The 23,030-nt window shown below is 34.8% G+C and overlaps 2 protein-coding genes across 3 annotated transcripts; one reads left to right on the top strand and one right to left on the bottom strand.

Moving 5' to 3' along the window:
* The first annotated feature begins 1 nt into the window (after position 1).
* On the top strand, positions 2-18,453 carry LOC135688624 (prolyl endopeptidase-like). Of its 2 annotated transcripts, XM_065205559.2 has the most exons (22): positions 2-244; positions 599-630; positions 1,258-1,372; positions 1,698-1,776; positions 2,026-2,117; positions 2,416-2,533; positions 2,996-3,122; positions 3,461-3,536; positions 3,810-3,950; positions 5,140-5,211; positions 5,831-5,950; positions 6,986-7,027; positions 7,660-7,749; positions 8,487-8,561; positions 9,131-9,215; positions 9,487-9,577; positions 9,958-10,027; positions 10,674-10,820; positions 11,103-11,188; positions 11,489-11,555; positions 17,341-17,532; positions 17,956-18,453. In XM_065205559.2, exons 1-22 carry the CDS (start codon positions 134-136, stop codon positions 18,013-18,015), a joined length of 2,088 nt encoding a protein of 695 aa, XP_065061631.2. In that variant the 5' UTR covers positions 2-133; the 3' UTR covers positions 18,016-18,453. The 2 variants fall into 2 exon arrangements, 1 of the variants encoding a protein (XP_065061631.2); XR_010516396.2 differs by lacking the exons at positions 11,103-11,188; positions 17,956-18,453 and having other exon boundaries at positions 17,341-17,479.
* On the bottom strand, positions 11,695-12,795 carry LOC135688739 (sperm microtubule inner protein 11). The gene has a single exon (XM_065205710.2). It carries the CDS (start codon positions 12,709-12,711, stop codon positions 12,268-12,270), a length of 444 nt encoding a protein of 147 aa, XP_065061782.1. The 5' UTR covers positions 12,712-12,795; the 3' UTR covers positions 11,695-12,267.
* Positions 18,454-23,030: the final 4,577 nt, after the last annotated feature.

Below are 23,030 nucleotides of genomic sequence, written 5' to 3'. Positions count from 1 at the left end.
TTCAACGCGGCCTCATAGCGAAGCGGAGGCACTGCAAAAAGCGCCAAATTTGATTTAATCAATGTGTTTCACCCATCGAAATGGTTTCACCCCACTGATCTTTTTTATCAGTGTTTCGAACTTGAGTTGAAGGATGTTGCCGAACATATCAAAGCTAATTCGTCGACATTTCAAGCCAAAGTTTCATCTCTACAAAACAAAAGATGTAGAGGCTCTATCATGGACGGAAGATTTGACAAGTCCAGTATGAATAGAAAGTTATTTGTGTTCAATTTTGTTATCACAAACATAATGTCATAAACATATCCAAATCAGTGTAAGATAGTCAACTATAAAACGGGTTTCTAGGATAATGTTTTACAATATGCATAGGCTATGTTTTACTTTTAATCATTGCATTATCTTATCTCAGTTATTATTATATGGCAAAAATCGTTGATCATAAAATTTCACTTAGAAATGTTTGATGCTGCACTCTCAAAATGCTAGATATTCGTTTGTTGAACTTGATATTTTGAGTTTGTTTTTCTTCAAACATTTTTTCTAAACAAAGTCTTGCTTTTACATTTTGGGGCACCATTACCTCTTTTTGTTCCAGAGAGTTCAAGAATGTATAAAAGCTGAAAGCAGGTTAGCATTTTTGCATTTAATTTTGCTTGCAAGTCGCACATTGTGTTCAAAAGCTTATGGCTATAAATTTCGTGACAGGATAGATTGCCCCTTTATGTTTTAAAAATGACAATTTCCTTAATATTGACAGCAACTGACTGAACTATTGAAGATTTAAATAACTTTGTAGTTCTTTGTATTTGTTTTTACCTAGCACCCGAAGGTAGTTTTTAGGACACTGAGAAGCCTATCCTTATCGAACAGTGTCCTGGTCCTTCCTCTCGATGTATCCACACCTCTTGATTCCTATGCCTAAAAATACAGAGAACTTTCCTCACCCTGGGTGAAAGTTTGGTCATGCCAGGGACATGAACCACTGACCCTTGGGTCTGCAGTCAGCGCCTCTAACAACTGAGCCATCCTCGCACCTGAATTCTAGTTTGTGAAAAGACTCTCAATTAAAAACTAGATTCTCCAACTAAGAATGTATATTAAATACTAAGCATATTTATGTACTAAAAAATGATCTCATATCATAGCTTACAAAGCTATTTCAACCTCTGTACCCTATCTATATATTTTACCAATATACCCAGTATTATTGAAAGTAAAACTGTCTGTAAGTGAAAGAAACACATTTTTCTTCAGATATGCAAACATGCAGTTGCTAAGTACAAAGATTTTCCAGCTGAGAGTGAGAAGGTATTTGAAAAAGATTTCTAAACAACAGTTGGGTGGCACCAATGAAACTGGGTTCAAAGAGGTATCATTGTTTCATTTTTGTATGCAAAAATCTGCATGCTGTTTTGATCTGTCCTACTTTTGGTTTAAAACAGTGAGCACTTTTCCATTTTATAATGCAACACGCAAGTAAATATACATTGATTAGGTAGAGAAAAGTATGTAAGCTAAAAAGTTTTGTTTTAAAGAAAATGAGGTTAAAGCATATGAGTATTTGCATGTTGTTCTTTTTCAATTTAGTGCATCCGTACTTGCTTGTGCTTCTTATTCACATCTTGTCTTATTTTAAAGATATTTTGTCATAAAACTGTCATAACTATAATAAAACTTGAAAATTGTTATTTTAGTTTTCAGGATCATATATTTATTATGAAAAAAAGTCTGGAAGTTCTTTGCCATCCATCTACAGAAAACATGCAATATCAGGTTAAGAATTGACAAGTCTATTTAAACCCAAGTTCTCCTTTTAATGACTTGCTCTTCGTGATTTTTTTTGAACATGGAATTAGTTCTACATCACACTGTCTCTTTTTTAAACCATTTTTTACCTTTGAATGCATCAACATTTTATAGCTGGATTTATAAATTTTGCATTTATTTGCTTAGATTTTCAACTCCTAATCCTTGTAAAACGTCATTTTTTTCGTAGCTTCTTTGTTGAATTATATTATCTAGGAGATGAACAACTGCTTTTGGATCAGCATGAATTGGCTTTAGAAACAGGCTTTGTGCAACTGAATGCTTTAAAACCATCTCCCTCTGGCATGGTAAATTATATCTTATTGAGTTAATTTCTCTATATAAAATACCTTAGAAAATAGGTTCCACTGACTTAAGCATGAAAAGGAATTTTACTGCAACTTAATTTTGCCAGGCTTTTCTTTATCTGAATAGCATAGGCATAGGAGATCAATGTACTGGGAGGACTGTATCCCCCATAATAAGGCTTGACCTAAAAATTGAGTATATCTTTTTTAACTGTTGAGCTGGTTGGCTTTAACTTTGGAGTCTGCTGATGTGTCAATGACCTTTTGTCTTCATCACCTTTTGATCTTCTGGTTCTAGTTCATGGCAGCCATTATAAGAACTGATGTCACCACAGAAATTGGTAGCTGCTACATTTACAACCTAGAAAAATCCAGCCCATGTCTGCTGAGAAAGTTATCAGATGTTGTGGCAGTAGGTGGGCTTTGTGTTATTTAATTCCTGTTAAACTTTTCTTTCTGAAGACAAAGACTTATCATCCCATCTCCACTGTAATAACTATGATGCCTTAAGCCAATTTGCAGTTTGAAAGAATTTTAGTTATCACATCTTGAACAAACCTCTCAAGTTCTGCCTAAAAGTGAATTTCAGAAGGAATAAGTGTTTTTCAGAAGGAATATCATGTAATTGCTCTTATTGGACTGATTTAGCCATGAGACTAGCAAAAAATATCTAGGCACAAGTAATGCTGTTCTCAAGGATTGAATTCTTTGAATTTAAAAAAGATTGTGATTAAAATCAACAACAATAAAAGTAGAGTATGCAAAGTAAGTTTTATATTTTATGTATTAAATTGTGTAGAATTTCATTGTCTAGTATTTTGCAAAAAAATTGCTGGTAGTATTATATTCAGGTTTCGACATATAAAATTCATTTGCAGAATGGTGCAATGACAATAAAAGCCTGATTGTTGGTATCTCAAGTGGAATTGGTTCTGTAAACAAAATCAAGATGTTTTGCATTGACAACAGTAATCAGAATCAATTGTTAATTGAAAAAGATCCCAGGTACTGTTGTAAAGTATTTCAGTTGCATAAGTATTTCAGAGACCAAAGACTAGATCATAGTTCCCCCTGCTTATAAAAGAGCCAAATGCAGGCTAGGTAAATTATAATTGACTATTCATCTTCTTGCTGCAACAAGTGTAAACAACATAATTGACAGTTTTTTCAAAATTTTCTTAGTTGTCTTCTTTATAAATCTAAAGTACAGTAATTGAGCAAGCTCTGTCTCCAGTATTAAAGTTTTAATCCATTAGGTGAAAAAATAGTTACCCAAGTAACGAATGAAATTGCAAGCAATGACTTTTATGACTTTCATCAGTCAAACTTTCCTTTTTTTCTAGATTTTCATTCGATCTTTTAAAAACCAGGGATTCTAGATTCATAATTGCACATTCAAACTCAAAGAATTGTTCAGAGGTATTGCAATACATAGCTTAACCAATATATTATGAGCTTATACATTTTGAAATCATACTTTTTATCCCAAAGAAGTTAATTTTCAAGTGCTCTGTTATTGTTTTAACAATATTTGAAACAGTGTCAATATTATAGTCATTTTTTCAAAAGAAAATTAGCTGGGGCTCACCAAAGAAATTCACATTGATAAATCAAAGCTTTTGGTGAGATAGAGTTCCTAAAAAAGAGAAAATCTTTTGAATGGACTTTGAAAATTACATGATTTTTTCCTAGGTCCATATTCTTGATGCCACCAATCCCAAGCAAGGTTTTAGATGCCTTGTTAGAAAAGAGGAGAATAGTGAGTGCTTTGTAGATCACTGGGACGATCAGTTCTATGCAATAAGAAAAGGTAGAAAGGATGAAAATTATGGGGTAAGGTCATCAATAAGTAAATATATATTTTCTGATAGTTTATAAATATTATAGCCTAACATCAAGGAATGTTCTTGTATTATGAGATCGGTTGATAAATATTTTCAAGGAATGAACTATTAAAATGATATTCTTCATTCTTCACTAATAGCATGTTATTTACCTGGTCTACCTATGCTCAAAAAAAGATGTGGGTTTTCATATCCATTGAAAAAGTTGTGTTGTTTCAAAGTCTGTTAGGTTATGTGATGGATTGCATTAGGTGCCTCTCTCTATTCCAAACGTCAGGACAGATGTTTTCAATCCAGAAAATTTTGCTGATATCGTTGGTTTGTTTACTCAGGCCTTTGATTTTTCAAAATGCCTCTCATTTGCCACGTTAGCTCTCAAATTTTGAAGAAGCAAGTTCCCTTTATCCAGTTGCACTACGGAGATTCGTGATCATTAACTTTAAGAATGTATTACGTTTTTTCCAAAGTTAACTTATAAATACGAATGTTACAATTCATATAAAATGTTTTGTAACATCATTCTAAACGATTAGCACATGAGTGTATATAGAAACACAATAGTGATACTGCAAAGGATGTGTTGCATTTTCCTTTTGCAGCCAATTCTAATCAGAGAAAACATGTAAAAACTGAACAAAATGTATGGAAGTTGAATAAATATTAAGGTGATGATGAACATTTCTGTATTTGTATATTCTTGAGACAATATGTAGTGGAACTCTATTTACGGACACCCCTCAACAGCGGACACCTCTCAATAACGGACACCTCTCAACAGCGAACACCTCTCAACAGCGGACAAATATATCTATATGGACAAAATGCTCATAAAGAAACCTCTATACAACAGATGCGTCTTATAACTGACAGTTACACTGGTCCCAAGGGTTTCCGTTATATTTAGGCTCCACTGCAGTTTAGTTTGCTAATTCTAGCTTACTAAATCTAATAAGAGAGCTAATAAGAGAACAGAAATCAAAGAGGTATCATTGGTTTTAACGCACTTGGTTTCGAGTCTTTTCATATGTTACAATGAAATACTCATGAAATAAGTGAAAATGAGTTTCACTACAAATTTTTCTCTCTATTCTGTGTATTTTTTAATTTGGAGCTCTGTGCAATATTCAAGGAGACATTATTTAACTTTCACGATATTTTCACTGTCACGCTTCACTTAGATCTCAAGACTTCAGGATGGGTTGAATGATAATGACTGGCAGGTTATCTACACCACAAAAAATGTCAGCAAAGTAAGTGTTAGGCATGTTATTAGTGATGCTACTTTTTAAATGATACTTTTACGTTTCCTTCTTCTTTTTTGTTCTTCATTTCTTGTGTTACACTCTCATACTAATTTATAATTGAGTGCAAAACAAAACATTAGTTTACCAAAAGTGGTCTTGTTTCGGACAACAGGACCCGTTCCACCGAGAATTGGGAAGCGAAGACGGAGGTAAATCGAGGGGTTCAGTTAGACTATCTTAGTTCTACTATTTTATTCTGATACTATTCTGTATCACTATAAATTTTAATACAGCGTTTGGAAATCTCCAATTGTTTCCAGAGCATGATTTTTTTATTGAGTGCAAAACTCTAGCAGCTGCTCTAAAGTTTGCCTTGAGCCCAATAATTTGAAATTCTTTGTATGAAGAGTTGCTGGAGATCTTGTCTTTTAAATCCTGTAATATTCATTGTGATCATCTCTAGAAATCACAATTTAAGTCCATCTTGAATTACTTATTTCTGCGAGAAAAGAATTAGCTAAAATTCAAAGAATCTCCAACGATCACATCATCTCACGATTTCTTAGGGTAACGATTGTATTACTTTGCGCTAGCAATGCGTATTTCTACATTTTACTTTCTATAGAAGTCGCTGCAGGATATGGAGATCTATGCCGATGGCTTGGTCTTGTATGAGCTCAACAATCTTATTCCACAGCTAACTTTTATGCCGTTCAATGGAACAAAATGTGCTGTAACCCACAAGGTATTTTTTCTGCCTTACTAATCTCTAAGATTGTTAACAGTGCTAAGAAAGACTTTCATCCTATCGCATGAACCTTAAATAGCAAGACTGTTAGGTTTCGTTGAATTGTAGCTGAGTTGGAAGAAATTTCTTCATCTGGCTTTCCCTTCCGACTTTATCTTAAATATCAGAGAAAACAGCTGTTTCTCTATGATTTCTTAAGCCCCGACTTTCTCCTCCTTGCTTGATCGTAACCCTTTCCTTCAAGAATATGACAACCTCTCCGCCCATATTAAGAAACCATCAAGTACCTCAGCTTGCTTTCTCGAAAAGTTACATTTTCTGATTGTTTTCTTTATTTATTCAGGTTTCAGGTGGCAAGGAATGGAAAAATTCATTAGCCTGACCCTTTATTTAGTCGCAAAATAAACGATGTTCGCTGAATATTAATTATTGCTTCATCTACTAATTTCCAAGCAAAATTTTCAAAGCTTTTAATCATCCAGACTCACAAATTCTTCAAAAAGAATTCAAAGGTATCATCATTCCCAAGATATAAGCAGCTTAAGATTTTGTTGTAACTGTATGGGCGAAATCCAGATTTGATATTCTTGCTGTAAGGCGATTTTCTTGTTTCTATAATCGATTCAAGGGAAATAGTAAATTTTTGAGGGTAATGGTGCACAGCAGCCCAAGGTGATGATACGTCTGCGCTGTTTTCAGCAAGGTTGACTTTTTAATTGGTAATAATTCAATGAGAAAATGTCGAGATGTCGAGGGAGGGGTGATATGTTGGTGCAGTGGTTCGATATGGGAAACTATGATTTTCAAACTGCCGCTACGTACACAAAAGTTGACCATGACAATTCCCTCTCAGTAGCAAGGGCGTTCCCTGTTTGTAAAAAAAGTTTTCTGACTATGTAAAAGGGCATTGCTTAGAAATCTCTACTTTGCTATATTTTTTTCAACAATTTAACTTTGGTAGACTAGTACCAAGATTTACCGTCAAACATATCTGGATGAGCTTTGGTTATAAAAACTTTTTATAACTTGCAGACGGCTGATCATCCTGCAATCATGGAATCGTTCTCCAACCAGGTATTCAGTTTAAATTATCTTTGACATCTTTTATTGTTTGATAAAGACTTTGTCAATCAAGTACCTGCTATATTCCGATGCTATTACTACGTATAAGTTTTTATAATACTGTATATTTCTAAAACACTGCTGTTAGGATGAAAAAAATGCATTGAGAACATTTCTTCGTTGACGTCATTGAGAAAAACTTGGAGACGATGAATTTCTTATATGGACCCTACTACCTAAAAGAGCACTTTTAAATACTTACGTATTGGTAGAGATGGGGGAGCTGAGCTGAATACGGCCTCTTCATATCAAACAAATGTCATTTGTTCTCGGTTTGAAATTTTTGAATCAAGCCAAAATGACAGTGGTCTATTAGTGCAACTCAGGTCTATTGCGTCTGTCATATCTCACTTGCCAGTTTGCTCAATATTTAAACATGACAAAAATATATGTTCGTGACGTCATCGCTTAGCCACTTAATGTAGGCTGGAGTCTAACATTTTTTAAAGTTGAAGAAAAATTGGATGGAATAAAAACATTACTAGAAAAATTCAGACTTCTTTGTAAACTTGCTGACCCAAAGAAGTTTGCAAAAGATAGATGTAAGTTCTATGTCTCAATTTCTTAATGTTTGTTTTTTGCAGAACCCTCAGAGTGACACTGTACGGTACACAATTACGTCACCAATACAGCCAGTTAAAGTTTTCGAGTATGACCGAGTGAAAGATACCACGGTATGTTGGTTTTATATTATTATATTACTAAATAATTGGCTGTTCCATCTTAACGCTCATTTCACCCTTTCATAAATTGTTTAATCATAATGTAAATGGTTAAAATGGATAATGATATCAATACTTTAAAGCGATCTATGATGTACTGACAATTTTGAAAATTCTTCATTTTTAAAGAGAAAGCTGCTGTTGTGTAAGCAAGAGTTTTTCACCCCCAGTGGTGATTTTTCTATAGATACTTGGTACAGATTGGGGCACTATACCCGTCATGTCCTGGTTTTTTCTGATTGGCCTTTTTCGTTGCATAACTTGGTTTATATATTTTCCAGCTTAACCTTTTCGATCCTGATCCTAACATTTTTTATAAACTCTGAGATGTGTCGGACGAAAAGCTTTAGCACATTGTCAAATGTTTGCTCTTTCGAACCCATTTTCAACTTTTACCGCCAAAGAATTGTTCAAAGATATTTTAGCTCTCAAAAATTCAATTTGTTTTGTGAGATTTCTTACATACACAACATACCTATATAGCTTTTTTCAAGCGATATTTTCTTGTTATGTCAGTCTTAAATTTCGTAAGTATGATCACATGTTTTAACGACACATAATATTTTTGTTCCTGTGAACTACAAAAAAATTGTTTTGAATTAATTATTTTAATTTTCTATTGATACACGCAGTTTGATTCAAGTTGCTGAATTTGATAAATTGAATTTCACAAAGTCTTGGCTTTTCAGCGGATGTTGCAAAATGCTCTGCCTGCCTGGAACACTTCAGACTTCCGATGGAAACTTCTTAAAGCCAGAAGCAAGGTAAAATAACTTAATCCAAACTATTTGGAGAGGTGCCGTAAAAAAGTTCTTTATATTATCTCACGTTACTTTATCTCACAGTCTACCAGCTTAATGGAGTATTACATTTTATTGCATTAGATATAGTTATGTTATGATATTTTATGAAGCTAAATCATAACTTATATTATATGTTGTTATAAAATGTATTATCATATCATATCATATCATATCATATCATATCATATCATATCATATCATATCATATCATATATCATATCATATCATATCATATATCATATCATATATCATATCATATATTATATTATATTATATTATATTATATTATATTATATTATATTATATTATATTATATTATATTATATTATATTATATTATATTATATTATATTATATTATATTATATTATATTATATTATATCATATCATATCATATTATATTATATTATATTACATATATTATATTTATTTTATTTCATAAAAATATGAATTAGTTACCTAAGCCTAAGGAACATAAGCAATTCCTCCCTGATTTGCTAAACACTGAATAATGATTAGCTTTTAATTTAGGATGGAAGGTGCATTCCAATGACAGTTTTCTTCCGGAAAGATATTAAAGACCCCAAGAGATGCCCAGCTTTCATCACTGTATATGGTAAATCATTAAAAGTTTAGCCTTCTATTAACAGCCCTGATGCATTTGATCATGCAAAAAATAGTTTCTAATGAGAATTTCAGCTTATTTTCTTGACAAGGTCTAGGTCCAATTTAAATATGACCATCCTACTTAAAACGTCTGTGAAGTCCCATCAGCAAGATTCTTGTGAAAAGTTTCAAATTCTTAATTGAGTTATGTAATAACTTTTTCAAAAAGTGTGCTATGCATGAAAGCTGTTTTACATAAATATCTATAAAAAATTTTAAAGGTTCATATGGAGAATCAGTCAACATGAGGTTCTCATATGAGCAAGCATTCTTGCTTCAGAACAGTTGGATATTGGCCTTCCCTCATGTGAGGTATGTTCTACAATTGCTCTTCTTATTTTATGCTCAAAGATATTTACAAAACACTACTACGAATACAGTACTATAACAATACCACAGGGGGCATGAATCTTCATAACAACCCTGTGGCCATTCACTATTATCTCAAAGTCTGTTCCAAAAATGATGCAAGGTGAAACAAATTGCTTTTTAAGTGGGTGTGAAAAAGAAATTTGCTTCTTGGGCTATTGCTAATCTCTTAAACAAAACCTGACCTGTCTTATTAATTTTGATAATCTCTTAAAATTGTAATATTTTAATATTGTAGTATTTTTTGCACCATAGTCCCTTTTCATTGTTTTATTATCTGCCATATAGATAAGTCTTTTTCTATTTTCTATTCTTTAAACCAGAGGAGGTGGTGAATTTGGCAGGAAATGGTACACAGAAGCTACAAAACTCAATAAAAACAAAACTTTTCAGGTATCCTCTTTACAGATTATCTGAATGGCTACCCATGAAAAATGAATTACATTTAATTTTTTTATTTTTTTTCCCAGCTCATAATGCATTTATTGTATGCTGTCAATTAGAGATAATTTTTTACCTGAAGTACTTAAAGGGGCAAGCACAGACCTGGACAACTTATGACCCACCTGCCACATGTGGCCCTCTCGTGAGTTTAATCAGAACATGAACTTTCGTAAAAGTATTTTCACACTTGACCTACACCACAAATTCATATACCTATATAAACTACTTAAATAAACGGAAACCAACATCTTTCTGATAACCAGCAAAAGCTAATAAATAATATATGTTATTGCTTTTTACATTGGGAGAAAATGAGCATTACGAGAATAAAGTTATCATGGGTGTTTGGCCCTCCAATACAGTTCATGTTACCCATGTGGGCCCTTGTAAAAATTAATTGCCCACCCTTCCCTGGCCTAGTAGATGTAGGACAAGACAAAAATTGCTTAATAAGAGACATGATTTTAAAATGATTTAATTTTATTTGGGGAGTACTGAATAGTAAAGGGTCCTAAAATTCTTTCTAAAAAAGTTTGTCTCATAAATCCCTTTGGAAAATGTTAGGATTGCAGTGCATAATATATTTCATGTTTAGGATCTTCAAGCAAGTGTAAGGTGTTTACATGACTCTGGATTTTCAAATCCATGTAAAACAGCTATTTTTGGGATGAGTGCCGGTGGACTACCAGTTGCTGTTCTTTGCAATGAAGCACCAAATCTTCTTCAGGCTGCGGTTTTAAAGGTGTGAAGTATTTCTTTTAAGCAGTCAAATACCTGAAGCCACTTTTAACCAGACTGGTCACTAGTATCTTTTTTGTTATTAACTAAGGAAAATTGGACTAATATTCTGTCACTCATATACAAAGAACTTTAAAATATTCAATAATCATGTTTGATCAAAATTTTAATTTTTTCTGAAAGTCTAGTTGTAAACTTGATCAAGTTAAGCAAGAGATAAAAATTAATTGTGCTATGTTATGCTGCCCTTTTATTGACAAATCTGAACACTGTTTTTGATTTTCAGGTACCTTTTTTGGATGTGCTAACTTCAATGTCAAATAAAAGGCTTGGTTTGACATCACAGGAATATGAAGAATGGGGAAATCCTCTGTATGTCAAATTTTCTTCCTTTAGAGCAAAACAGAAATTTTATGATTTCAAATCAATTTTTACAATAAACCTTTTAGATGCATTGTCTACCCTTAAATTTTTGATTGCACAATACAATTGATTATGATCATTGATTATTATTTCAATTTCTTCTGTTCCCTGCTTTTTGAAATGTCAAATAGTCTGAATATTATATGTTATTGTAAAAATTTGCTTTATAGCTTTTTACAAATAATTTTAAAAAGAAACTTGAGATGTAGCCATATCTTCAGTATATAATTCTGCATTCTTTCCCATCAGAAAATCAGGAGATGATCTAATCAATATCAAATCTTATTGTCCAATTCAGAATTTGAAAGCCTCACAGGTAAAGAAATCTTCTTAAGTTAGATTTATATGTTGGCAACTAAAGTATTGTACATGATTGAAAAGAACTTCACAACAAAATTGCATAATAGGTTGTTGTTATATTGTATTGCAATTTTTTTGGATGCTTAGAAATTGTGAAGTATAGCTATAAGTCCTACCAGATTGCCAAACCCTCTAGAAAGAGTTGATCATTTGCCAAAGAAATTTATGTAGCTGAAATCCCTAACTAATTCTCATAAGATTTGCCTTCATTTTTTCTCTCTAGTGTTTGCCTAAATCATATTTACAGCCACATTTACAGAATAGAAACAATGAGAAACATAAAGTGGTTCTGATGGTCCTTAGGAATATTTGATTTCCTAGTTAAATATACTGTAAAAATCAACTTCGTCTAAAAATTCCTACATTTTTGTAAGATGTTGAACCAAGTTTCATTAATTATACAGAGCTTCAAATGATAGAGATGGATATACTTTTTTCGAAAAAAACATTTTTCAAAATTCTAATGCTATCCAAATTACCCATTGGTAGAACTAAAAAGAACATATCAGAAAAACAAAGTACATTTTTAGTGAGACAAAACTGATAAAAATTATCTAAAACTTCCAAATCAGTTCATATCATTACCAATAAAAATAAAAAATATTCAAGATATTATACTATCTATCTATACAATTTAGGCTGTTTTCTCAGCTGTTATATTACGCCCTTTAAAAAAGTGAAAAGTGTTTATTTGTTAAGGTCATCTCATCGACAAATCTTGTCATTTCACTGTTGATCCTTGCGTGCCTTTCTACTCGTGCCCACCCTAAATTTTTTAATGTGTCTTTCTGCCCTTCTTCAATCCACCAACCATGATCTTGGGACGAAGTTATTGGCTTTCGATATATTTCGTTCGGAGCCATACTTGGTCTTTGGTGTTTTGTCAATCGCTGGGTATAAATAAGATGTGACCCTTTCGATTCTGAATTAGATCGAGAAGCTGGTGATGTTTGTTGAAAGTGACTAGCTGTGTAGTACTGGCGGGAGTCTAGGCCATCACGACTTGCACCGTTGACAAAACTTCGACTTGTTTCTGCCCCCTGTGTACTCTCTTGCAAAGAATCTTTGATAGAGTTTTGAACTCCCAATTTTGTTAAATTGAAGAAGGCCATTGAAACGTTTCCTTTTCGCAAGTGTGCAGTTTCAAGTGTCCAACGATTTGTGGTTAATCAATGCCTATCACAACAACGTTGTTTTTGTTGCTTGGCGACCACCAATTCGAGGCAGAGTATTGTTTACGAATTGCGACCGTAATACACTGATTTTTTATAAGAAACTGGCTATAAGAAACGAGTACTGGACAGTCAGAAAGAATTAAGAAACTTCAGTACTCGAAGCAAAACAATTAAAAAACTATTAATTCGTAATAAAACTGAGAACAACGAAATTTTGTAAAACCCAAGAACATGATCGCCCTGGAGGCCTAGAACTTAAGACACAAGGGATAAAAATATACTTCCCACATCTAAATACAGCATCAGAACGGAAGCGAATCTCTTGACGTGATAAAAAGGTCACAAACATTTCATAACATAGCATAATTTCATAACAGTAGAAACATTGACAAGTCTAATTTTTTGGCAAACCCCTCCAAAACAAGTTTTTATTGGAAATGTTAACGCTTCTACGTTTCTTAATGTGCTTCAATGAAGTGAAAGTATGGCAGAAAAGAAACAAAAGACTCTAATTTCGCTTGGTTTCTCAAAACACATTTTTCACCGAGGGCAATAGTTACCAGTGTTTTCGAGTAAAACAGAAGAAGAGAACGGCTCTGAAATCAAATTTAGCTTCTACGAAAAATGTTTTAAAAGTCGACAAGGACTTAGCATGCATGTCACATAGCACCACCATGATTTTGATAAGCCAAAAAGAATTTTTGCAGAAGAAGAAGGCAAGACCTTTGGATTAAAACAACGGAGTAACTTCGAAAGCAAATCACGTATGAAAGGCTGAAGAAGAGAGGCCCAGAAAGGAAATTGAGCCACGTGAATAAAACAGGACCAGCGATGGTGAGAGTGGCCAATTAGAAACAACTTCTCATAGAAAAGGAAAAGAAGGAGAGGTGCCTTGAAGAGAACATGGTACACATTTCAATTAGAAATTGAGGTTTTGAACAGTTTGAATGAGGAAAAGGAATGTGTCACAAACATTGCCAAGAAGTTTGACATCGGCAAGTCACAAGTAACAAAATGGAAGCAACAGGAAGCTTGCATAGTCGATTCTGCAGCATTGGAACTCAAAAAGCTTCTAACAAAAAATCGACCATCCAACAAACATAACAAGATTTATGTCCGGCTTCACCAGAAGTTTGTCGAAGCCCGTTTAAAAGACATGGAAGTTTCCTTTGCATGGCTCCACCCACATGCCAATAAGATAAACCACCCTCAAAATTAACAACCGTCAAATGAATTTCCCTTCAGCGCAATCAATGAGTTCATTCGAAGGTACAAGATTAAACTTAGAAGAGTACAGAGAAAAACATAAAGAAAAGCAGCATTATTTGCCAGCGATGATGAAGTGGCACAGCGCCCTGCACGAAACACTTACAAGTCAGGCAGTGAAAGAGCTGACTTCGGGGAAGGTTTGATCCAAAATGGGGAGGGTTTCCACCTGAGAAGAGATTTAACGTAGATCAAGTCCCACTCCCATTCGCGGTTGCTCGCAAAACAACACACGAAGCTCCTGTTGCAGAAGAAGAAAGATCGCACCATATGGTATGGGTGAGTCAACCTGGGAGTGACCTGGATAAGCGGAAGTGCACTCTACAAGTGGCTTTTAGACCGAAAAACAGGGATATAAAAACAGCAATAATTTTGCCCCTTCTTTTGGCTGCCAAACGTACATTTGCCCTTTGTTCTGTGATAGCTTGGAGGCCCAATTTACTGCCCAGTTCCAGTCAGCAGTCAAAGGTCTTTGTGGACTAATGTGGTATGGCCCAGCAGGTGCAACAGACATATGGCAGCCTTATGTCTGTTGATTGTGGGTATGGTAGAGCAGGCAGAGCAAGACGACTGGTTATAGAAGGAAGTTAATATAGATTTGTGGTTAGGCAACTCTGAAGATTTTCTCGATGCAAAAAAGAGATGAATATTTTCGACGCACTGGGTTGGAAATGCTACAGAAAAGTTGTCTGCTGAAGATTTTGACAAAGCTAGGTACAGATGCATCGAGAACACCGGATGTTTGATAACGGTTTATGGGTCTGCTGACGATAAGATAAACCCAGAAGGTCTTAAAAATTATGTTGTTCCACCCAGAAGCGCAGTGGCTGGGGGGGCAGGGGGGGCTCTGGTCTCAGTTATTTTATAAACTTCCATTTCCGACAGTTTAAGTTCATTCCGAAATGAATTCGCTGGTGTTGCAGAAGACGCAAAAAGTTATTGTTTTCGCTATGACTTAGAAGAGCAAAATTTTGCCTTGCTCAACCCTGAATGTTTTCAAAAAACAATTGAAAGGCAGTTGTGTGCAGTGTCATTCAAAAAGGTTGAAAGAATTACGGCCTGGATGACGAAAAATAAAGAGATGAGTACAGCTCTTTCGTCAATAATTACCGCAAATTCAGGAAAGTTAGAGAGAAGAGCAGCCTTCAGCCGGCTGCAGAAGAAAGTCGTGATTTAAGCCCCGGCCAAACCACTCGATTTTTCACTCGATTTTTTACTCGACAAGAAATCGATTGAAAAATAGAGTCGTTTGGCCACCTTGTCGAGCAAGTCGATTGGCGTCGAGTGATGTCGAGTGAAGTTTGATCTCTATCAAAAAAGTCGAGTGAAAAAGGTGTTGTGCCACCTTGTCGAGTGAGTCGAGTGAGCGCGTGCGCAGTTATCATCTCTTATGCTGGGCAGGGAAGCATACTACCCTGGGGCCTCGAGGTCCAGGGGACCTTTTTAGGTGATGAATTTTATTTTAAGAATGGAATTAGTCAAAAGAAACAAAATTTTGCCTGAAAATAGTAATTTATTGAAACGAAATAATTATTTAATGGCGGTTCATGCATAAAACGGACGAACAGGGTCTTATGTCGCTCGAGTTCGTCAAGAGATTGTAAAAGGATATTTGCACGCAAGATAAACACGGCAGCCGATTTGCGTTTCTTTGACTTCGTTTTGTTGGCGTGAGTGAAAAGTCGAGAGAAAGATCGGGCGAAAAAACGAATCGTTTGGCCAAGGCTTTGAATAGAGAAAACTTCCATTCAGATCTTCAGTTGATGATAAGTACAACCTGCAAAGTGCCTTTCCACAGCTGGTCCTTCTTTACAAGATTCTCGTCACTTTGCCAATAGGTTCAACAAACTATGAAAGAGTTTTTTCAAAGCTGAGGATTGTAAAAAATCGGCTATGGTCAACGATGGGAAAAGACCATCTTTCCTCTCTGATAACAATTAACGTCGAAAGTGATATTTACAGTCGATAGACTTTGGTGACATCATCGATTTGTATGCTGCCACACCTCTTTTGAGAAAGATGCTGCTTGAGTAACAGTTTATATAAATATCATTTAAAGGAAAACTATTCTTTTGGACGCGTTATATCTATTTAAGGTTTAGCATATATAAGTGCAAAGTAATTATGATGCGATTTAAAACTTGCCAAAAAAACTTTTTGCTATAAACAGCTATAAACACTAACGTGACAGTTTATTGTCTAGTATAGCGAGAAGACTTGTAGGGTGTAAATTTATAACTACACTTACGTTATGGTAACATTAGTATAATTACGTACTTGCAGTTTTGTTCATTTGGTAAGTTTTGTTAGAATAAAGGCTATTGTTGAACCTGAAGGTGTATAACGAACGATCCATTCGTTAACGAGTTCCAGATTAATTTTTGATATTGTAGTATCAAGTGTTGCAGTATATGCAGCAAGGGTAGTCTTCAAGAAATGTATTGAGAAAAAATTTGTCGGAAAAATTATAGTTTTATCGGAAAATTTTCAGCTCTGCCCCCCCAAAAAGTTAACTCCCACTGCGCCCCTGGTTCCACCTCCTTTGCCAATGACCGGGCCAGCAGAGGTACCAGCCTGTGAGTTACCAGCCCTAGCAAGTCATAAAGAAGTTAACAACGAAGATATCATAGAGAACTTTGAACAGCAGCTTGTCAACTAGACAGAAAAGGTCGATAATTAATGACCGTGACTACACTCATGAGCTTGTTGGCAGAAAATTGAAAATTTTTATAAAAATTATTTCTTTTTTAAAGCAATATCATGGTACAACAGATAATTGCAAGAGTTTTGAATAAACTATGACGAAGATAACTCGGACGATTATATTTCTTCAGAAGACATCGATGGGATTTACTTTTTGGATTGAATGGGATTGAAATTAAATTAGTTAACTACTTTTTCACTGTTATATTCTGTCTTGTTCTACATAGATGTTTACTGTCTTGGTTGTTTCTTTGGAAAAATTGAAAAATAGATTCATAGCCTCTCATCTTCTCTAATAGTTCCAAGCATTAACTAAAACTTTTTCTTAGGATGAAAGCTAGGAAGATCGCGACCCTAATCCACCTCTGAATTTGAATCAAAATTTGTGGGTATGAATCGAGCTATAGATCGCTAAGGTGGGCTCAAAAAACATAATTTTCAGAATCCCGTTCTAAATCATAATGCCGTAACCTTTGCTCCATGTTAGCAGGGTATCAAGTTTAGGTAGATCAAAATATGTCCGAGTTAATTTTCCAGAGATTAGGGGTGTTTTCCTCTTCCTTAGAATTCTTTTTGAACTGCTATTGTCATTTGCAGGATTTCCCTTCTGTTTACTTGATTTCATACATGGACGATGAACGAGTTCCAGCTTGGATGCCATTGAAGTGGTTGGCGAAATGGAGGCGTGTATCTGATGGCTCGAGCCAAATAAATAACAACCTTGTGCTTTGTCGACTCTACGAGGATGGGGGACACTTTGGAAATTCACGGGTATCACAAGAAGTTCAGGTAAGTTGCAATTTGGTGATACCCACGAAACCAAATGCTTATCAATTTAATCATATTACTGATATTTTATATCAATATTATCATTTTTGTATTATATGTGGATTTACCGAATAGCTGATATGAAACGAAGAATTAATAACGAAACACTACAAACTGGAAAATGGAAGAGTTGGGACAATGTTGCGATTTATGCATTAATGACAGTGTATCTTGACAATTTGGTACATCTGGCGACCCTGTAATGTTTTAAAAAAGGTGTACCGTGGTTATCTTTAAAACATTGGTACAACAGTTTGATGTCTTATCGATTGTTTTGATCAAGTCATCGAAGCGATTTTTTATAGACTTGATTTGTAACTGAAAATGGCAAACTTGAAATGGAGATAGCCATCTGCATGCTAATAAATTCACATTCCTTTTCAGACGAGCGAAATGATTGCTTTCTTATACAAATCTTTGGAACTACCGATGAAGTTTTGCTGATTGAAATGCCAACGAACGATGTTTTTTGAAAGACTGCTTGCCGCTTACTGAAAAATAGAGTATTTCGCTAATATTTGATATCAGCTGATCTTCGTTAAGTATGAAATGATATATAATTTTAATACAAAAGTCTGTAGTTTTTCATTTTTTCATACGAAAGTCTATAACTTGCTTTTTTAAATCTTAAATAACCGAAAGTAATTCTTTCAAATGTCTTTTATTTGTGATATTGACCAAGTACAATTTTTCAGCACCATACTGCAGAGATGAAGCTCTAGAGATATTTCATTTAAATTTACAACTTTTTATGCTCTACAAAGTGGTAGAGAGAGTATAATGATCAATTTGGTCTGGAAACATCCATAATTCCTTAGTTGTGATCCACTTAATCAATTTTATGCGTCGCAGATTCTTTCTGCTAACTACCAAGATCCCATACACCATATAAAACAACATTTTTCCTTAAGTTGTGAAAAGAAGTGTCTGAAGACACTTACATTTGATGACAAAAATTTGTTTCAAGGCTTGAGCACATATTTTGTGATGTCAGACATAAAGCGTTCTGTTGTTGTTTTTGTTTTTTCAAGACATAGGATTTTTTGGTCCAGACTTTTTTACCAAAGCATGTCAAGCTAGAGCCCTTCCACCTTTGCAAGCCTGCTAAACCCAGAAAGCATTCTTGCTCAAAGAAGCTCAACCTATCTCGTATTTAAAGAACAATAATCTACTTTCACTATGTTACACCTAGTTTGTTCTTGGCTTTCTCTGATTGAAGGTTCATTGAATGAAATGGCATAGGTTCTAGAGGAAAAAGCTTCTATCTTTGGTAGCACAAACTGCCAATGCATCGCAGAGATAAAAGTAATAATAGATTCATTTGAAGTTGCGCTACATAGCTAGTTACAGTGAAGTATACTAGAGCTAATCCAAGCCAACTGTTGAAACTAATACATCGCATAAATGCATACAAGATTAAATACATAAAATTTCAAGTACATAGTGAACTTTAAAACAGAATCAAAAACGTAGTTGTGTAAAAATCTGAGCTATTCAAAACCCGAAAGTCCATCTATGTAAATGATGATAGTATTGCAAAAATCCAAGCTGTGGTACGGACAACCTACATAATTTGCACATGCAGTCAGTGCCATTCCAGCTTTTAGCTAGCCAACTCCAGCTTTCTTAAACTCGATGATAAATTGAGCATTCCTTATGTGCTAAGGTAGAGAGTCAAAAACGTTGTCCTTTATATTTGATAGTTTCGGATCGGTCACGTGTTGTTCTCACCCTTTGGTAGCATAAATTCATTATTGTTATTCAATATAATTATTGTTATTATTTTCAAAAACAAGACGCTCGCAGAAAATCTCCTTCTTAAAAAGAGGATTGATATTTATCTCTCTTTTAAACGTTTCAATCTTAGAATTTTGCAGGTGCTTTACATGAATATTTTTCCGAGTCATATTTTTCAAGCAAAGTGTTGAAGCTAGAATCATAGTCCTTGTAGGCAATTCTCGGGGCCCTTTCATGTATTTCATTAACCTAGCTATTTAAGTGCCTACTGTGGAACATCCAGACCAGTGGACAGTATTCAAATTGACTAATTACAAAAGCTTTCATTAAGATTTTAAGTTTATTAGCGTCCATGTATCCAGATATGCGAGCGAGGGCGGTGAGTTTGCTACCAGCCTTTTTACACAACTTACTGGTATGTGTCTCAGAACTGAGTCTTTTGTCTATCATAACACCTAGTAGCTTTTCCTCTTCCGAATTTTCTATGATAGAATCTCCCACATTAACTTGACCTGCTGATTAGAATTTCTGCCAAGAATAAGTAAATTATACCTGTTTGTATTCAACTTCATAAAGCTATCAGCGAACCATTGGATAATAATGCTTGAATCATTCTCTAGCCTCGCAGTTACATTATTAAAATTTTGATCACACGCATATATGGTTGTATCATCCACGTATTTGCAGATATCCTTTTTCTTTAAGGAGAACAGTAAATCATTTATTTAGATATAAAAGAACATAGGACCAAGAACTGTTTCTTGTGGAACACCACGAAACAATTGTTTATAGTTACTGAATGACCCATTAATCTTAACTCTCTGATGCCCTTCATTACCGAATCCATAAGCATCTAGTTTTGCTATAAGGAGGTCACGTTTAATATAATCAACCGCATTTGGATTCATTGGGTCCATAAGGATTCTCTCCCTTGGCGCCAACATTCTCTCCCTTGTCTAAGCTTATTTTCCATTTTACAAGCATTCGAACTAATGCGTGTTGTGCATTGTACCGAAAACCGCATAGAATTGGCGATAAATGAGGTTGCATATAATCAAAAATCTGCTTATCAATAAATCTCTCAAAAACCTTCGAAACAGTTGACAATATCCTCACGGAAGCTGCTTTTCAGCACGTTGGGGGTATACTCCTGAGGGTTATTGCTTTTTCAGGATTAAGTCTCTCAATTTCATCTGTTCCATAGTAACCTCTTGAAATTTGAAGAAATCGTTAATTTGGGCAAACCTACTAACTCATAGCCCTTTCTATAGGACCTGATACACTTTCTGTACTTATGGTAATCTCCCTGTTCTCTGTCAGACCTAATGAGTCAGTAATAGATACAAAATAATAATTCATGGTTTCTGCAACTTCGTTATCATTGGAAATTATCGTATTATTATCGATAAGGGTAATTTTTGAATTAGACCGATCTTTACCGGAAAGGATATGTTTTGCAATTTGCCAAAATGTTTTGTTGTCAGTCATATCAGAAGTATTCAAATTATTATAAAAATTTCTTGTTTCAGTTCTAGATAATTTGACATACAAATTACGCTATCGACGAAACATGTTTCGCATTGTTATAAATGGGATTTTATGTTATAAATTTTTCAACCTAGAATGCAGCGACTTTACAAAGAATCGATTCATTAAGGAAGGGACCATCATTGGCCCTTGCGTATCTCTTCTTCATTGGTGCATGCTGATCAAGTACTTTTTCAAACCAATTTTGAAATGAATTGTAGTCTAGATCAGTTGCTTTGATACTAGCTAACTCTTCCTTCAGTTCTCGTTTGAAACTCTGCTCCGAAAAGCTAAGATAATCTTTATCATTAATAACAGTGAGTCCAGCTTTTGGGTACGTTGTTTTCAAAACTGTGACTATCATTCTGTGAAAGTCAGAGAGACCCTCGAAGGTAGTGGCATGTTCTGTTTGTTAAGATTTTGTCAATGCACTGTGGATTATCAGCATCAGATTTGAAAAAGGTTGGCTCTTTTACAAGATTTCCGAGGTCATAGCTATTCATAAAAGTACGAATCTGTTGATCTGTTGCTATTGTATTAAAATCCCCAAGTAACAAGAATTTGTCATATCATTCACTGTGAACATCCACGGCTTTGCCAAGCTTTTCAAAAAAATATCTTGTGCTTGGGACGGTGGACGGTAAACACTGAAAAGAGCCCACCTAATTTCAGAACAAATACATTCTATGTCAAATTCAAACTTGAATGATTCTAACCGTTTCATTGTGATGTCATTCTTCACATAGACCTACAATGCCTGCCAAAAGTCTTGGAACACTGACATCAATTTCCAAGGTCAAAATCAATCATCCCCCTCTCCCCTACAGAACAATGTTGGTTTACTATCAAACGGGTTAGGATTTTAGGAAGCACTTTCTTTTGCGCTTCTTTTATGATATTTCTCTAAATCATCAACATTGTTCAAAGGGGAAGGGGGCGAAAGTAGAATTTTTTTTCATGAAAGGAATGAAAGATATCAAATGCAGCGTAAATTGCTGGGTGTTCCAAGTACTTTTGGCAGGCATTGTACAGAACTCCACCTTCACCATTTCTACCAAGCCGCCATCAATATAGAATTGTTCTTTTGGGAAAGAACCATCAATTCTTGTTTTCGTACCCTAGGTACCAGAGCCACGTAAATTCAAGTGCAGAAATAGAAGATAGAAGAAAGCACTTTTCTCATCTAGACGCTCCTCCGCTTCTCCGCTTGGCTTTCTGTTTACGCGCTGGAAATTTTGTGGCTCTGGCACCTACCAGGGTTTTCGCAACCATTAGAATATCAAGATTCTGTGAGACTTTTTTAACGGGTATGGCAGTCCATAGCTGCAGTCCTGGTTAAATGTATATTGCCGTGCACCTTTTGTTGTGGGAAGGCCAATGCCCTTTCAAAGATGCAATTTAGTACCATGCCCTTTTAAACATGCAATTTCGCAAACTATTTTGTTAGAAAATGAAACCTTCTTCTACCAGAACGTTTGTCAATATCAATTCCTAAAGAATAAGTTGGACCATAATTTTCCATGCACGTTGGTAGTAAATGGCATTGCCATTATTCAAAATATTTGGTTTTACTAAAATCATGGCAATGGGCTGGCTGTAAGATTTTGATTGTCCGCTTATTCTTCATGGTTGCAGAATCATTGAGAATGTAAAACGGAAAATAATAATCACAAGAATCAAATGTAAATCATATAATTATTTACTTCACATGTTTTTTGTATCAAGGCATAAAATAAGCGTTACATTCTCGTTCTGATGATGGGCAAAATAGACCGTATCTTGTAAGACGCCATTGTTTTCGAAGTATATTATCGTCCTCTGAAAAATAATTTTCCGTTATCAAAGACCGACAGCAAAAAGGGGGGTTTTCTATTTTTTTTTAATTTCTAATGGCTAAACGAACTAGAGTGGCTAAACTAGCCATCAATTATCTACCAGATTCAATAATTGTTTCTTAGGAGTGGGTATTTAGGGGCACAGCTTGCCCTCTCTGCCCCTCCTGGCAGAGGACAGGAAAGTGAGAAGCAGTGTTCCCACACCCAGCGTTTCTCCCTACTGCGCAGGCGATTTCTACCTACTTCCACCTACGCATGTCAGCATGGATTCTCCCCACAAATCCCTACATTTTTCAAAATATCCCTACGTTTTTACCCACGTCCACTCATGCTTCTAAGGACAACTTTTAGCGAAAGTCT

Source organism: Rhopilema esculentum, chromosome 10 (assembly GCF_057945365.1).
Source record: "Rhopilema esculentum isolate cy_ngs chromosome 10, ASM5794536v1, whole genome shotgun sequence".
NCBI classification, from domain to species: Eukaryota; Metazoa; Cnidaria; class Scyphozoa; order Rhizostomeae; family Rhizostomatidae; genus Rhopilema; species Rhopilema esculentum.
Note: the sequence above shows the minus strand (reverse complement) of the source record. Positions and strands in the feature narration are given on the sequence as shown.

What these genes read in the sequence shown, in the direction of transcription:
- LOC135688624 (XM_065205559.2), top strand. Translation starts at nt 134, where the DNA reads ATGTTGCCGAACATATCAAAGCTAATTCGTCGACATTTCAAGCCAAAG. An exon ending in TTCAGGCTGCGGTTTTAAAG is followed by an intron (nt 10,821 to 11,102) that starts GTGTGAAGTATT and finishes TTTGATTTTCAG; the next exon opens with GTACCTTTTTTGGATGTGCT. An exon ending in GGGTATCACAAGAAGTTCAG is followed by an intron (nt 17,533 to 17,955) that starts GTAAGTTGCAAT and finishes ATTCCTTTTCAG; the next exon opens with ACGAGCGAAATGATTGCTTT.
- LOC135688739 (XM_065205710.2), bottom strand. Translation starts at nt 12,711, where the DNA reads ATGGCCTTCTTCAATTTAACAAAATTGGGAGTTCAAAACTCTATCAAA.